The sequence below is a fragment of the Rhinoraja longicauda genome, chromosome 23, assembly GCF_053455715.1.
Source record: "Rhinoraja longicauda isolate Sanriku21f chromosome 23, sRhiLon1.1, whole genome shotgun sequence".
NCBI lineage: Eukaryota > Metazoa > Chordata > Chondrichthyes > Rajiformes > Arhynchobatidae > Rhinoraja > Rhinoraja longicauda.
Genome location: NC_135975.1, coordinates 31,083,813 through 31,101,996, shown reverse-complemented (window position 1 = coordinate 31,101,996; position 18,184 = coordinate 31,083,813). Strand labels below are relative to the sequence as shown.

The window sequence follows — 18,184 nt, the reverse complement described above, 5'->3', positions numbered from 1 at the left end:
TTGGCCCATGTCCCTCTAAACCTTTCCTGTCCATGTACCCGTCCAAATGTCTTTTAAATGTTGTTATAGTACCTGGCTCAACAACCTCCTCTGGCAGCTTGGTCCACAGACCCACCATCCTCCAGAAACAGTTGCCGTTCAGATTTCTATTCAATCTTTCCCCCTCACCTTAAACCTCTGGTTCTTAATTCCCCTACTCTGGGTAAAAGGCTCTGTGCATCTACCCTATCTATTCTCCTCATGATCTTACGCCTCTCGTCTTCCTGCACTCCAAGGAATAAAGTCCTAGCCTGCTCGACCTCTCCCTACAGCTCAGACCCTCAAGTCCTGGCCACATCCTCAAAATCTTCTCTGCACCCTGTCTAGCTTAGCAACATCTTTCCTATAGCAGGGTTACCAAAACTGAACACAATACCCCAAATGTGGCCTCACCAATGTTTTGTGCAAGTTGACCAATGTAATATTTAAGTGAATGTTTCATTTCCAACATATGCTTCTAATGTATAATCGAAGAGCTTGGAAATAGGTTTTTGTAGTCAGAAAATTGATTTAAGAGCAAGGTGACAGAGCTAGGACAATGGTTATGAATGGGTAGGGCGGCATGGTGGTGCAGCGGTAGAGTTGCTGCCTTACAGCACTTACAGCGCCAGAGACCCAGGTTCGATCCCAAATACGGTTGTTGCCTGTACGGAGTTTGTACGTTCTCCCTGTGATCTGCGTGGGTTTTCTCCGAGATCTTCGGTTTCCTCCCACACTCCAAGGACGTACAGGTTTGTAGGTTAATTGGCTCGATATAAAAATGTAAATAGTCCCTAGTACGTGTAGGATAGTGTTAATGTGCTACGATCGCTGGTCGGTGTGGACTCAGTGGGCCGAAGGGCCTGTTTTCATGCTGTATCTCTAAACTAAAATAAATGAAGTACAGTTGGCACGACGTGACTTCTGGTATCCCCCAGCGATTGGTACAATGGCCATAGCATTTCACCCTGTTTATACCAGTGAAGAAACTGAGAGCATTACATTCCCAAGTTTCCTGATGCTTTAGGTTAGGTTCAGCTGTATGTATATAGTTTGGAAAGAGAGGTAACAAACAGGCCCTGATAGATTGAGGAAGTGAGCCAGCTTGAGTAGATGAACTACATAGTGGGGGAGTGTAAAGTCATCCAGATTAGACCTATAAAAGGTCACACGAATTGTTTCCAAGACTGGACCATTTCCCACTGGATATAGCAAAGGATATGGGGCCATATTCTATTTGTTGTGCCGGTAACAGCCCTGGCCAATCTATTCCAGCACAACACTGGCATCTACCCAAAGGCCGTAGAATGTTCTCCCACAGCCCTCTCCACAGAAAGCAGCTAAAATCCATTCCGCCCTGTTACTGTCCTACAATCGGGCGGCACAGTGGTGCAGCGGTAGAGCTACTGCCTTACAGCGCAGACACCTGGGTTCGATCTTGACTATGGGTGCTGTCTGCAGGGAGTTTGTACATTCTCCTCGTGACCGTGCAGGTTTTCTCCAGATGCTCCAGTTTCCTCCCACACGTTTGTAGGTTAATTGGCTTCGGTAAACATTGTAAATTGTTCCTAGCGTGTAGGATAATGCTACACCTCTGACGTCCCAGTTAAATCAAACCAAATTTGTCCAACCTCTCCTTGTAGCTAACACCTTCTAATCCAGGCAGCATTCTGGTAAACCTCTTCCGCACCCTTTCCAAAGCCTGCCGGTTCTCCCAGTGATGGGGCGATCAAAACTGCACACAATACTCCAAATGCAACCTCACCAACGTTCTTATTTTTATTTTTTTTGAAAAGCATATGTACAAATAGAAATAAGAAAAAACACATTTGTTACAAAGTTCTTACATAGCTTCAATTTTTAAATTTTTGAAGAGAGAAAGTAAAAATAAAAATAGAAAACTATAAACTTGGGGAGAGAGAATAAGAGGGTTAATAAAAAAAAATAAAAAAAGGATCTAACAATAAAAATTAAAGGGAGTAGATCCGGGAGACAATAACCACAGTTGTACATCCAACCCCTAACTCAAGTTTCAACTTTTAATTTAAATTTTTTTATTTTAGTCCTGTGCCAAACCCATTTACTTTTCTAAAAATTCAATAAATGGAGACCATATTTTTAAAAATAACTCAGGTTTGTCGATTAAGGCAAACCTTATTTTTTCCAAATGCAGGGTCTCTGTCATTTCCGTAGTCCACATTTTAATTGTGGGGGTTATTGGTTTTTTCCAAAATTTAAGTATTAATTTTTTCGCAGTTATTAGACTGTAATCAAGAAAATGTACCTGACTTACTGTAAAATTTGTAGTATGTTCTGATAATCCTAATATAATTAATTTTGGGTCCATATCTAATTTTTTATTAATAACTTTAGAAACTATTTTAAAAATCTCCAACCAGAAGTTTTGCATTTTTATACAAGTTACGAAAATATGAGTTAAATTAGCTTCTTGAAATTGACATTTATCACAAATAGGAGAGATACTAGGAAAAATCCTATTTAATTTCGTCTTCGAATAATGTAATCTATGTATTATTTTAAATTGTATTAAGGAATGTCTAGTATTCAATGAACATTGATGTATATGTTGTAAGCTTTCATCCCATATATCTTGCATTATAAATTGATTCAATTCGTCCTCCCATGCTCGTCTATAAGATTCTGATGACGGAATGTCAGTGTCAAGGAGAGTATTGTAAATAAAGGATATTAATTTATTTGAATTATAATATCGATTCAGGCATACATCAAGTGTTTCTGGACCTCTAAACTTATATTCTTGCATGTGTGATTTTACATAATCTCTAAGTTGTAAATATCTAAAATAATTATTAACATGTAATCCGTACTTCTGCTGTAACTCCTGAAACGAAAGAAAAGTTCCCTTATGATAAAGATCTCCCACCCTTTTGATTCCATAACTTTTCCATTGAGCAAAGCCTCTATCTAAGACAGACGGTTTAAAAGAAGGATTATTCGCAATAGGAAGGAAAACAGATAATTTACTCAATTTTAACGTAAGCTTTAATTGTTTCCAGGTACGGATAACACTATGTATAATGGGATTACCTCCATATGTTTTTTTATTTAAATTTATTGGAGCTAAGAGGATCGCACCAATATCGAATGGTAAACATTCCTCTTTCTCCATCTTTAACCAATCCGGTTGTTGATCAGAATCATCCAACCAGCAGGTTATATTTTTAATATTAACCGCCCAATAATAAAATAAAAAGTTAGGTAAAGCAATTCCTCCATTAATTTTAGACTTACATAAGTGTCTTTTATTTATTCTATGAGTCTTGTAGTCCCAAATAAAATTAGTGACAATTGAATCAATTTAAAAAAAAAACTTTTTTGGAAGATAGATCGGAATTGCTTGAAATAAATATAGTAGCTGTGGAAGAAAGATCATCTTTATAGCATTACTACGACCAACTAATGATATAGGAAGTGTTTTCCAAAATTGGATATTTCTGTGTAATTTAGCAAGTAAAGGAGGAAAATTTGATTTAAATAAAGAAGTATATTTCCTAGTCACGTAAATTCCAAGATATTTAAACTTTTCATAGGCAATTTTAAAAGGAAATTGTTGAAGTATGGCCGGATTATGCTCCATTATTGGCATAATTTCACTTTTATACCAGTTAATTCTATAACCTGAAAATGAACCAAATTGAGTTATGAGATTTAATAAATTCGGAATGCTAATTTCTGGCTTTGTAATATATATTAATACATCATCCGCATATAAAGAAATTTTATTGGTTGTATGTTTAGTGTTGTAGCCATGAATATCTGAATTTGATCTAATACTCTCAGCAAGTGGTTCTATAATAAGGGCAAATAAAAGTGGTGATAGTGGACATCCTTGTCTACAACCCCTAGCTAAATGAAATTTAGATGACAGCATTTGATTAGTTAATATTCTAGCTGTTGGGGATGTATATAAAAGTTTCACCCATGCACAAAAATTTTCACCTAGTTGAAATTTTTCCATCACTGAGAAAAGATAGGGCCATTCTACTTGATCAAATGCTTTTTCAGCATCTAGCGAGATGATTGCTAAATCTTCATTTAATAGTCTATTTGAATAAATTATATTAAACAAGCGTCTCAAGTTGAAAAATGAATATCGTTTAGCTATAAAGCCTGATTGATCGGGGTGTATCAATTTGTCTATAACTAGACTTAATCTCTGAGCTAAAATTTTCGCTAATATCTTCTGATCAGTATTTAAAAGAGCTATCGCCCTATACGAACCAGGGTCTTCAGAATCCTTATCTTTTTTAGGAATGAGGATTATTGTTGATTCAGTCAGAGTTTGTGGCAATCTCTGTTGTTTAAAGGCGTGACTATATACAGTTTGCAAACGTAGAGAGATCAAACCACTAAATTTTTTATAAAATTCATTATTTAAGCCATCAGGGCCAGGAGTCTTCCCATTTTTCATGGATTTAATAGTCTCTTCAACGTCTTTCATAGTTATTTCTGCGCCCAGTAAATTTCTATCACTCACATTCAAACCAGGAAGATTACATTCCTGCAAAAACTTTTGCATCTGCACAGAAGTATCTGTTATTTTTGATGAATATAATGACTGATAAAATTGCAAAAATCTCTGATTAATATCCTTAGGTAGTTTAAGCAAATCTCCATTTTCTGATCTAATTTTATGAATTGTAGAATCATCTTCTAATTTACGGAGTTGACGTGCTAGCAATTTCTGTGGTTTATCTCCAAATTCAAAATGTTTTTGTTTAGTATATTGAAAAAGCCTTAAAATATGAGTTGAAAGGATATAATTTAACTCATATTTGAGAACTGCAATTTTATTATGTATTTCAATAGAGGGAGCGATGGCATTTGTTATGTCTAACTGTCTTATCTGACTTTCCAGGTCATTCTGTTCAGCTCGGTTCTTCTTGTTTTGAGACGCTTGAAAAGCAATAATACATCCTCTCACAAACGCTTTAAATGTTTCCCAAAGCAGGGACGCAGATGTTTCAGGAAGGTCATTTGCGTTAAAAAAAATCTCAAATTGCGATTTAAGATAGTCATAACATGCTTTTTCATTTAAGATTTGCGGATTAAATCTCCAATTAGTCTGTTTCCCCATTACTCCTTGGAGTTTTACCCTAAATGTTAAAGGGGCATGATCGGATATAATAATATTATGATATTTCGAATTATACGTATAAGGAATAAGTTTGGAGTCCACCAAGAAATAATCAATTCTTGAATAAGTTTTATGCACAGGTGAATAAAATGAATACTCTCGGCCTGAAGGATTATCAATCCTCCAAACATCTTTTATATTTGCATTATTTATATAAGAGTTTAATAATTCACACGACTTGGATTTTGTTTTCCTTTGAGTTGAAGATCTATCCAAATAAGGATCTAATGTACAATTTAAATCTCCTCCAATTATCAAGTTATATTGTCCAAATTCTGGAATGGTATTAAATATTTTTTTTAAAAATAACGGATTATCAAAATTTGGTGCGTAGACATTCACCAATATCAATTTTGTAGAATATAGTTCTCCCACTAATATAACATATCTACCTTCAGTGTCGACTATAGAGGAAGTATTTATAAATGGTATACCCTTACGAATTAAAATAGCAACACCTCTTGATTTAAAGGGAAACGATGAGTGAAATACTTTATCAATCCATTTGCCTTTCAGTCTATTATGTGCTACATTTTTTAGATGAGTTTCCTGAAGGAACATTATGTCTGCATCAATAGATTTTAAATGTGAAAGTACTTTACCTCTTTTAATTGGTTCATTAACACCCTTGACATTCCAACTACAAAATGTAATACCTTTAACCCCTGTTTTCCTAATAGAATCTTGCATCTTAACCGATAAATGGTCTATAATAAAGCAAATGGTCTGGCACCCGGACTACAACATTTTTCTTGAATGAGGGGTGGATGATTTTTTGTACAGCGTAGAGTGCCTCCCGGAAATATCTCCCAAAAGTATATAATTTCTGAAAAATGACATGATAATAAAAGTTAAATCTAAAAAAAAAATCAATATATAAAAGGTTAAAAGAGTGCAGGAAAAAGAAGAGACAACTAAAACTACAACTACAATTAGTGCAGTTAGTGTTAGCCACCCTAAGGTGACAAAAAATCTAAGGACTTCCGTGAGATGTAAAAAAAAATTAATACTAGCTCCGTTTTTTAACACAGTTATTATTTATTTTTGTTTTTTTTTAAATAGAGAGATAAACGGGGCGGGCCCGAAACTAATTAGTCTATAATAAATCGATTTTTCTATCTAAAGTGTATTAATTAAGTATTCAAAGTAAGGTTTACATAAATCAAATATTACTTATACTTCTTATTAGTGATGATTAATAAAAATATATATGTTTTTTAATTAATAATTATTAGTTACGGTTAATATACGTATAGTATATACACTAAACTTAAATCTTTGAATTTTAATATTTTTAAAGTCCAATCAGATGTCTGCCAATTAAGATAGCCGTGAAATCATAATCAAGCCTTCAGCGACCTTTCGATCTCCCGAGCAAATTCCAGTGCTTTATTATAGTCAGTAAAAAAGGATTCATTTTGATTGTAGGTCACTCGGAGTTTTGCTGGATACAACATACCAAATCTGAGCGCTGGGATCTTCTTGAGAATAGATCTTGTCTCATTAAACAGTGCTCTTTTCTTAACCACCTCAAAGGGGTAATCTCTGAAGATGCGAATCTCATCGCCTCGGAATGATAAAGCTCTGTTACTAGCAATTCTTAACAGCATATCTTCTAAAACGTGAGCATTATGCACCCTCAGAATCAAATGTCTTGGAGGCGCATTAGCACCTGGCCGTGCTCTCAGTGCTCTATGGGCTCGATCCAGCAAGGGCTTTGAATCCATTTTCAAAACTTCCTGTAATAACTCAGCAGTAAAATCACGAACGTTTTTATCTTTTTCTTTGCCTTCTTTGATTCTTAAATTTTGTCGTTTTGAATGACCCTCTAAGTCAGTACATTTTTCGGTTAATCTCATCAATAAATCAGAAAGACGCTGAGTCTCCGACAATACTACTTTTGTAGTTTCAGCACTCGTCTCAGCTAAAGTTTCCAACTCACCTAAAGCCTCATCATGTTGTTCTATTGACTCGGTGATGTGGTTCAGCTTACCAGAAAAATCAGAGTCCAACTTTTGTAACTTGGAGGTTACTTCCTCCATGTGTTCATTCATAATTACACACATTTCAGCCTTTGATTTATCCAACTGCTCCTTAATAGTAGATAGTATTTCCCCCTTCATTCCTTTAAGGGACACTAATTCAGCTTTCATCTCTTGTAATTCAACTGTCATATTTACCACTTGAGACTTCATATCTGAAAGCTCCTCACCCACAACGCTGCGAAATTCTTCCAATCCAATTTTTTTAGGCTGTGGATTCCGGGTTGTTCGTTTGGCAGTTTCTTCCTAACCCGCTGCTGAGGTTTGAGCTGTAGCAGAGGCTTCCATCTGGCTTGATTCTTCTTCTTCCACGGGTCTTGTTCTAACCGTTCCTTTTTTAACGGTTTTTAACGGGGGGGTGCGACTTGTCGACATTTACTTTTAAAAGTCGCGATCTGATGATGTCACCCACCCTTCGTTGTAAATTGCCGGTAAGTTGCAACGGGCCCGTCCCGTTCCTCTCTTCCTAAATCGGAATGTTCACGGAGCTAGTTGACGTGCGACTTGTTCAGTCCATAACGCCACCGGAAGTCCTCACCAACGTTCTATAAGCTGCAACGTGACCTGCGGAAACAGGTCCTTCTGCCCACCGAGTCCGCATCGACCAGCGATCCTCGCACATTAACGCTACCCTACACACACTAAGGACATTTATGCCCAGCTAATTAACCTACAAACCTGTACGCCTATGGAGTGTGGGATCTCCAAAGATCTCGGAGAAAACCCACGCAGGCCACGGGGAGAACGTACAAACTCCATACAGACAGCACCCGTGGTTGGGATCGAACTTGGGTCTCTGGTGCGGTAAGTGCTGTAAGGCAGCAACTCTACTGCTGTGCCAACCTGCCACCTGACTTCCTGATTTTTATACTCAATGGCAGACACAAAGTGCTGGAGTAACTCAGCGGGTCAGGCAGCATCTCTGGAGAAAAAGGATTGGTGCGTTTCGCGTCGGGACCCTTGATCGGACTCGTTTTATACTCAAAATCACTTGACTGATGATCGGGATAAAGTTAGAGACCCAATGATGGCACACAGTTGACATTGAAGGTGAACTCAATCAGATTCTTGTCCATCATACAGCACACCAAGGCCTTCCATAGACGACATGCCCTGAAGGGGCAGCTGGACAGTTATGAACAGCCAGTGCGGAGATGCGTACGGTCCAGGGAGATGGACGGTGTGCTGGTCAAGGTGACTAACTTGTCATTATTTGCAACTGTAGACAAGCAATTCTTACGTGACTGATCGCTGCCTTTATGTGTAGTTTAGTTTTAGTTTAGAGATACAGCGCGGAAACAGGCCCGCCGTGTCGGCGCCGACCAGCGATGCCTGCACACAAACAGGCCCGCCGTGTCGGCGCCGACCAGCGATGCATGCACACAAACAGGCCCGCCGTGTCGGCGCCGACCAGCGATGCCTGCACACAAACAGGCCCGCCGTGTCCGCACCGACCAGCGATGCATGCACACAAACAGGCCCGCCGTGTCCGCGCCGACCAGCGATGCATGCACACAAACACTATCCTACGCACACTAGGAACAATTTACAATTTTACCAAAAGGCAATTAACCTACAAACCTGTACGTCAATGAAATGTTGGCCTTCATAACAAGAGGAGTTGAGTATAGGAGCAAAGAGGTCCTTCTGCAGTTGTACAGGGCCCTAGTGAGACCGCACCTGGAGTACTGTGTGCAGTTTTGGTCTCCAAATTTGAGGAAGGATATTCTTGCTATTGAGGGCGTGCAGCGTAGGTTTACTTGGTTAATTCCCGGAATGGCGGGACTGTCATATGATGAAAGACTGGAGCGACTCAGCTTGTATACACTGGAATTTAGAAGGATGAGAGGAGATCTTATCGAAACGTATAAGATTATTAAGGGGTTGGACACGTTAGAGGCAGGAAACATGTTCCCAATGTTGGGGGAGTCCAGAACAAGGGGCCACAGTTTAAGAATAAGGGGTAGGCCATTTAGAACAGAGATGAGGAAAAACATTTTCAGTCAGAGAGTTGTGAATCTGTGGAATTCTCTGCCTCAGAAGGCAGTGGAGGCCAATTCTCTGAATGCATTCAAGAGAGAGCTGGATAGAGCTCTTAAGGATAGCAGAGTCAGGGGGTATGGGGAGAAGGCAGGAACGAGGTACTGATTGAGAATGATCAGCCATGATCACATTGAATGGCGGTGCTGGCTCGAAGGGCCGAATGGCCTCCTCCTGCACCTATTGTCTATTGTCTCTTGGAGCGTGGGAGGAAACCGGGTCACCCGGAGAAAACCCACGCATGTGACAGGGAGAACATACAAACTCTGTACAGACAGTACCCGTAGTCAGGATCGAACCCAGGTCTCTGGCACTGTGAGGCAGCAACTCTACTGCTGCTCCACCGTGCCGCGCACAATGCCTCCGCAATGCAGTCGGGATTAAAGGGCAAGGGCAGCCCTCACTGTCAAGTCATGTTTATTGTCACGTGCACAGGCACAAGGAACTACAGGTACAATGTAAATACTTGCTCGCTGCATCGTAGTCTCAAACAACACATAAAACACACACCACCAGATTCAGTACACTTGACAATAATAAAGCTAAACCTAAACATACTATTTTTTAAACCACAGGTCACCAATGGTTCATTTTCTTGGGGCAGTGGTGTGGTGAATCTTTCAGATGTCAGCATTAGAATTCCAACAGGTAAGATGTGTAGGAAAATAACTGCAGATAACTGGTTCAAATCGAAGGTAGACACAAAATGCTGGAGTAACTCAGCGGGTCAGGCAGCATCTCAGGAGAGAAGGAATGGGTGACGTATCGGGTCGAGACCCTTCGTCTGAAGAAGGGTCTCGACCCGAAACGTCACCCATTCCTTCTCTCCTGAGATGCTGCCTGACCCGCTGAGTTACTCCAGCTTTTTGTGTCCAACAGGTAAAATGTACTAATAACCATTGATTGGACCTTTGGTAAACGCTCCAACCTCTAACAATTGATTGTATTTATTAGAAGATACTAATGTTTTATACTTGCTGTTTTCTGTTGATTGAAACCTACTGTTAAAATAAGTATTACGTTAATTTTAGGGTAATTGGCTTCAGTAAAGTTGTAAATTATTCTTAATGTGCAGGGTAGTGCTAGTGCACAGCGTGATCGCTGGTCGGAACGGACTCAGTGGGCCGAAGGGCTTGTTTCCGTGCTGTATCTCTATGGACTAAAACTCTAAATTAAATTCTAAACTTGGAGCTGAATTCAATAACATTTGGTGATCACCGCCCAAATAATCCATGCCATCGACCGAATATAGATGGTGACTTTGCAGTCCAGCCATTGCGATGACTCTAGCAATCATCCAGTGCTGCCTACGATGAGGAACGACAGGTTTGGGTTTAGTCACAAAGACACAAAGCGTTGGAGTAGCTCAGCGGGTCAGGCATCACCTCTGGAGAACATGGATAGGTGACGGTTTTGTCTGGTTCTGAAGAAGGGTCCTGATCCGAAACGTCACCTATCCATGCTCTCCGGAGCTGCTGCCTGACCCACTGAGTTGCTCCAGCACTCTGTTTTTTTAAATAAAATCAGCATTTGTAATTCCTTGTTTCCATTTAAGAGTAATAGAGTTGTACAGCGTGAAAACAGGCTGTTCAGCCCACTTGTCCACGCTGATCAAGGAGGCATATTAGGCTAGTCCCGTATGCCTGCATTCGACCCTTATCCCTCTAAAAACCTTCCTATCCACACAACTGTCCAAATGTCTTTTAAGAGTCATAATATTATATGCTTCTTATAGCAGCTCGTTTCAGATACAGCCTACCCTCTGAGTGAAAAAGTTGCTAATCCACATTCACTTTGAATCGGGGATCAGCTGGGTCAGATGAAGCAGTCTATTTCTCCTTGTTAACTGTGAAGTTCCAGTCTCAGTAACACTACAAAAGTAATTATTTTCGAGTATGTGTGATCTGCGTCTCATATCATCCAAAATGAACTTTTTAACAATTTGCAAGGAGCTCTAGTTAAGATTTTAGTTCAGAGAGTTGCGTCATGATGTGCCAGAGACCCTGGTTCGATCCTGACTACCGGTGCTGTCTGTATGGAGTTTGCATGTTCTTCCCGTGACCGCGTGAGTTTTCACCAGGAGCTCCGATCTCCTCGTACACTGCAAAGACGTACAGGTTTGTTTGTAGGTTAATTGGCTTTGGTACAAAATTGTAGAATTACTGTATGCCTGGTGTGTGTAGGGTAGTGTTAGTGTGTGGGAATCGCGGGTCGGTGCGGACTCGGTGGGCAGAAGGGCCTGTTTCCGCGCTGTGTCTCCAGACTAAGTTTACCTCATAACGAGCCGAACAAAATATTGATCGGGTTTTGATGTATTTTTGCAGGCCGATTGACAATGATAGTTGGGCAGGTGGGGTGTGGGAAATCTTCCCTTCTCCTCGCTACCCTTGGAGAGATGCTGAAAGTTTCTGGCAACGTGTACTGGAGCAAGTAAGTCCAACAGCAATCTTCAGCAACGTGGAAGGCAAAATGTATTGTTAATCCTGCCTGCGGTGGGTTGAAGATGTAGAAGGAGGTGGTGAAACATTGTTTTACGAGCGAACTCCAGATCAGTGAGCCTAAGAGTGGGGCAAGGGGAGGGGGGACGGGACGAGGTTACGCAGAAAGGAGCGGGGGAGAGGCTAGTGGGGATTTGAACGCAAAGATGAGAACTTTAAAATCGATGTACCAAACGTTTAGATAGAAATTGTTCCTTGGTTAGTTTGCACTAAACACTCACATTTAACGGCAGTTGGTGTCCAATTCTGAGTCACAATTTATTGGTGCCATATTTTGGAAGCAGAGCACTATGGGCAATGGTTCTTTATTGTTCCATGTACAGATGGCATACAGTTCAATAAAGTATCGCCATACCGAAGCACAGTCCCCGATTAGTACAAAGTGTATAGAAGTCCAGGTCCATTAAAGTCCAGTCCGGTCCGTGCGCTCGGTCTCCTGGAGCGGTGCCCGATCTAGGCGAGCCCCAGGCTGCTGCAGGGCCTCCAGCCGTCACCTCCGTCCGGATCATCCAGCGAACCGTTGCCCCTCTCCTCGCCCGGCCACCTTCAGTCTTTGTGCTCCAGGGTTGCCCCCCGCAGCCGACCTTGAGGATGCGGAGGGCAAGACCCCGGTTCACTCTCCTGCCGGCCCCTTGCTCTCACCTCCATCGTCACCATGTCCATCCTCCTCTCTGGTTCTCTGGTCCTCAGGGGACGAGTAGGGGCCGGCTCGGCGGCTCTTTCTACAGGCCGCAGTCACGTATAGCTCTAAATGAGCGTGTTTACGGCATTGCAGTCGTACAGCGTTGAAACAGGCCCTTCGGCCCATCATGCACACATCGGCAAATATGTCCTATATACTAGTCCCACCTGCCTGCATTTGGCCCATATCCCTCTAAACCCATCCTATTCTTTTTTTTTTTTTTTAATGTTTCTTAAACGTTGTAATAGTCCCTGCCTCAACTACCTCCTCCGACAGCTTGTTCCATATACCCACCGCACTTTGTGTGAAAAAGTTACCTTTAGGTTCATAGTAAATCTTCCTCCCCCCCCCCACCCCACCATAAACCTATGTCCTCCGGTTCTCAATTCTTGATTTAATGCAACCATGAATTATCCACCTCCATAAGATCAACCCTCAGCCTTAATGCATTCCAAGAAATAAAATCCTCGCCTGCCCTCCCTCTCCCTTTTGTTCAGTGCCTTTGAAATGTTCCTTTTTCAACAGATTTAGAAACATAGAAACATAGAAAATAGGTGCCAGAGGAGGCCATTTGGCCCTTCGAGCCAGCACCACCATCCATTGTGATCATGGCTGATCATCCACAATCAATAACCCGTGCCTGCCTTCTCTCCATATCCCTTGATTCTGCTAGCCCCTAGAGCTCTATCTATCTTATATCCAATAAAGCTCCCTGTGGCTTTTTACTATGTTACAGCCACCATATTAAATAAATTATTAGTTGTTTTGGTAAGTGAGTAGTAGTTTTCAGTATTGTTGAATAGACAATAGACAATAGAAAATAGGTGCAGGAGAAGGCCAATCGGCCCTTCGAGCCAGCACCGCCATTCAATGTGATCATGGCTGATCATTCTCAATCAGTACCCCGTTCCTGCCTTCTCCCCATACCCCCTGACTCCGCTATCCTTAAGAGCTCTATCTAGCTCTCTCTTGAATGTATTCAAAGAATTAGCCTCCACCGCCTTCTGAGGCAGAGAATTCCACAGATTCACAACTCTCTGACTAAAAAAGTTTTTCCTCATCTCTGTTCTAAATGGCCTACCCCTTATTCTTAAACTGTGGCCCCTGGTTCTGGACTCCCCCAACATTGGGAACATGTTTCCTGCCTCTAACGTGTCCAACCCCTTAATAATCTTATATGTTTCGATAAGATCCCCTCTCATCCTTCTAACTTCCAGTGTATACAAGCCTAGTCGCTCCAGTCTTTCAACATATGACAGTCCCGCCATTCCGGGAATTAACCTAGTAAACCTACGCTGCACGCCATCAATAGCAAGAATATCCTTCCTCAAATTTGGAGACCAAAACTGCATTGTTATTGTTATTTAAGGTTTCATTGACTGCACCATCTGAGTGCAGGTTCTACAGATGAATGAACACGGTCCTCATGTTATGAGAATAACAAGGACGGCACAGTGGATAGAGCTGCTGTCTCACAGCACCAAAGACCCGGGTTCAATCCTAACCTCGGGTGCTGTCTGTGTGAAGTTTGCACATACATCCTGTGACCGCGTGGGTTTCCTCCGGGTGCTCCGGTTTCCTCCCACATCCACAAGATATGCGGGTTTGTGAGTCAATTTGGCCTCAGTAACATTTGGCCTAGTATGAAGGGAGCGGATGAGGAAGTGGGACAACGTGGAACTTGCGTGAGGTCAGCCTGGACTCGGTGGGTCGAAGGGCCTGTTTCTGTGATGTATCTTTCAAACAATCAATCTAATTGAGCGAGACAGACCTTGAAAGTTCAAATAGAAAAGTTGAAAACTGGCTTTCCTTTGGACCTTTGAAATGGAGGATAATTTGAAGGAAGCAATCTATTCTTGCAGACATGCTGAATCAATCAAAGTAATATAAGATATCATAAAACTTGCAACTTATTTGCAAATTTCTTCCCAGCTGTTATCAGGCAATCATCCTTTCAAAACTAGAGAGTGATCCTGAAATACTATCTACCTCATTGGAGACCCTCGGACTATTGTTAATTGGACTTCACTGGACTTTATCTTGCACTGAACATTATTCCCTATATAATGTATCTGTGCACTGTGGACGATTTGATTCTAATCATGTAGAGACTTTACGCTGACTGGTTAGCACGCAACAAAAGCTTTTCACTGTGCCTCGCTCGGTACCAGTAAGAATAAACTAAACTAAACTAAACTTCAATTATAATCCTCAGTAATCCTGACAACGGTGATGTTTTTATCTTTGGTACAAACTTTAGGGAACCAGAAAACGAGATGAACCAAGAAACATCATGGAGGTATTTAGAACTACTTCTAACTGTACTTTTCATATCTGAATCATCTGCTGTTAATTTCTGAATGTTTGCTGATGCATTTGTTTAAGAGCGTGGAGCTTTTAACTTTACTGCAGAGCATTATTTCTATATTTGGAATTCCATTTTCCGTTCCAAGTTTATTTTCTACACATCTATTGAGCGACACACGCCTGCCCCTTTCTGACCCCCTTCATATCTTAACCTTATCTCCATTAACACTTAATTGGATAGAATTGTAAGATGAGCATGGAAACAGGCCGGTCGGCCCACCAAGTCCACGCCGACCATCTGTCACCTATTCACACTAGTTCTATGTTATCCCACTTTCTCATCCATTCCTTACACACTAGGGGGCAATTTACAGAGGACCAAATAAACTACAAGCCCGCACGTCTTTGGGAGGTGGGAGGAAACCGGAGCACCCGGAGGAAACCCACGTGGTCACAGGGAGAACATGCAAACCCCACTCTGGAGTTAATTGACCTCTGTAAATTCCCCCCGGTATGCAGGAAAATAACTGCAGATGCTGGTACAAATCGAAGGTATCACAAAATGCTGGAGTAACTCAGCGGTCAGACAGCATCTCAGGAGAGATGGAATGAGTGATGTTTCGGGTCGAGACCCTTCATCAGTCTGAAGAAGTGTCTCGACCCGAAACGTCACCCATTCCTTCCTCCCCCGGTATGTATGTGGGTGGGAAAGAGGGATAACAGAACTAGTGTGAGCACGCGATCGATGGTCGACATGGACTCAGTGGGTCGAAGGTACTGTTTCCATGTTGTATAATTCAATCAAAAATATTAGTCGGTCTTCTTGAACTCCACCTGCACCCTATTTCGATGTTTTGCACCCCTTTGTACAGACATCACTTCAAAAGGCTACAACTACACCCGTTCACCACTAATTCTGTTTTCATTGGCGACTCAATACGGATGTGGGTTATATGCAGGCAGACTATAGTTGGTCTTGGCATCATGTTCGGCACAGACATTGTGGGCCGAACTGCCAGTTCTTGTGCTCTACTGTTCTGTGGAACCTCATGAACAGAGCCCCAAGTGTCTGAAGAAAGGACCCGACCGGAAACATCATCTATCCATGTTCCCCCAGAGATGCTGCCTGACCCGCCGAACTACTCCAGCACTTTCTGTCTTGTTTTGTAAGCCAGCATCTGCAGTTCCTCGTTTCCCCAAGTACTACATATCCTATATTTGCTGAGACTATGCTTGGGTCAATGTAACTCAATTTGCACACCTTGACTCCACATCGCATCTGAGCAAAAAAAAGTATCAGTCAGTTATTATGTCCTCAGTCGATCCACACCCCTCACACCCTGAGGAAGATCTGAATTTTGCACAAAACCTCTTGTGAGCTTCCTGACGCTACTTCTGTACGACCAAGTTCACAGTTTGTTAGATTCTCCCCCCCCCCCATACAAGGACATAGCAATTTCTGGGCGTTGAATTCTGTAAAATCTATTTACGGCGAATGACAGAAATATTACAGCTTACTATCGAAGAATCTGTTTATAAACACAAAGTGTGGGAGTAACTCAGCAGGTCAGGCAGCATCTCTTCTTAAGAAGCATGTGTCCCTTCTGAGTAGAAACAAGGAACTGCAGATGCTGGTTAATACACGAAACGACACAAAGTGCTGGAGTAACTCAGTGGGTCAGGCAGCATCTGTGGAGGGAATGTTTCGGGTCGGGACCCTTCTTCAGGCTGATTGCAGTAGCGGAGGGAAAGCTGTAAAAGAGAGGTGGTGGCAGGACAAAGCCTGTTGAGTGATAGGTGGATATAGGTGAGGGTTGTTTTTTGATGAGCAGATGGGTGGACAAAGGCTAAAGATGAGAAGGAGCCAAAAGGGTGCCACTTGAGAGGAGAGGAGTGAAATGTAAAGCCAAAGGGGGGGGATTCAGACGGAGGGAGATGGGGGGGGGGGGGGGGGGGAGGGGATGGGGGGGTGGAAGAGGTACCAGATCGTGGGAGAAATAGGTGCGCTGAATTACGCCAAATAAAAAATAAGCAGAGGCACAAGGAAATACAGATGCTGGAACCTTGCGTGGAGCACACATTGCTGGAGGAACTCAACGGGTCAGAGAGCATCTCTGCCACTAGAAACAAGACCGTGCAAAGACAATGCGGTCAGAAGAAGGATCTCCACTCAAAACGTCATCTACCTTTTTCCAAAAACGCTGCCTGTCCCGCTGAGTTACTCCAGCATTTTGTGTCTATCTTCGGTGTAAACCAGTGTCTGCAGTTTCTTCCTCCACAATCACAGGGATGGGTTTGGACATTTTTTTATGATCTGCCCGATCTGAACATGAAACAGAGCATGCAATTGATGACATGGTTTGATCGAATGCCGTCATTGATCCCATCCACTTTGTCAGGGATCAGATTCCCATTAACATGTGGTCAGCAAATTCCTAAAGCAAACGTTTGCATACAATGGTGGTGCATCCATCGGTAGAGTTGCTGCCTTACAGCGCCGGAGACCCGGGTTCAATCCTGACCACGGGTGCTGTCTGTACGGAGTTTTTACGTTCTAACCCGTGACCTGCGTGGGTTTTCTCCGTGATCTCCAGTTTCCTCCTACACTCTAAAGACAATAGACAATAGGTGCAGGAGTAGGCCATTCGGCCCCTCGAGCCAGCACCGCCATTCAATGTGATCATGGCTGATCATTCTCAATCAGTACCCCGTTCCAGCCTTCTCCCCGTAACCCCTGACTCCGCTATCCTTAAGAGCTCTATCTAGCTCTCTCTTGAATGCATTCAGAGAATTGGCCTCCACTGCCTTCTGAGGCAGAGAATTCCACAGATTCACAACTCTCTGACTGAAATAGTTTTTCCTCATCTCCGTTCTAAATGGCCTACCCCTTATTCTTAAACTGTGGCCCCTGTTCTGGACTCCCCCAACATTGGGAACATGTTTCCAAAGACGTCACAGGTTCGTAAATTAATTGGCTTCAGTAAAATTGTAAATTGTCCCTTGTGCGTGGAGGATATTGTTAGTGTGTGGGGATTGCTGGTTGGCATGGACTCGGTGGGCCGAAGGGCCTGTTTCCGCGCCGTATCGCTAAACTAAACAAACCATCAGTAGACCAAATGGGTGGGGAGGAGGTCTCATGAAAGAGAGATAAAGTGAGGGGGTGGGGCGGTGGGACCCTAAATTGGAAAATTCAAAGTTCATATCGTTGTGTTGTAAATTCAATGTTCATAGCATTGGGTTGTAAGTTCAATGTTCATTCTTTAGTTTAGTTTGAGAGATACAACGCGGGAACAGGCCCTTCGGCCCACCGAGTCCGCATCGACCATCGATCCCTGTGCACTAGCACGACCCTACACACTCGGGACAATTTACAATCTTTACCAAAGCCAATTAACCTACAAGCCTGTATGTCCTTGGA

General features: G+C 42.2%; 1 protein-coding gene across 1 annotated transcript in view; it reads left to right on the top strand.

The window, feature by feature from the left end:
- The window catches only part of LOC144604991 (ATP-binding cassette sub-family C member 9-like), a 184,099-nt gene that overhangs the window by 87,925 nt on the left and 77,990 nt on the right, over window positions 1–18,184 (top strand). The window contains exons 16-19 of the mRNA XM_078419986.1: window positions 8,323–8,433; window positions 9,855–9,927; window positions 11,604–11,709; window positions 14,720–14,758. Of these exons, the coding sequence (XP_078276112.1) occupies window positions 8,323–8,433; window positions 9,855–9,927; window positions 11,604–11,709; window positions 14,720–14,758 (329 nt within the window). The remainder of the gene's footprint in view (window positions 1–8,322; window positions 8,434–9,854; window positions 9,928–11,603; window positions 11,710–14,719; window positions 14,759–18,184) is intronic.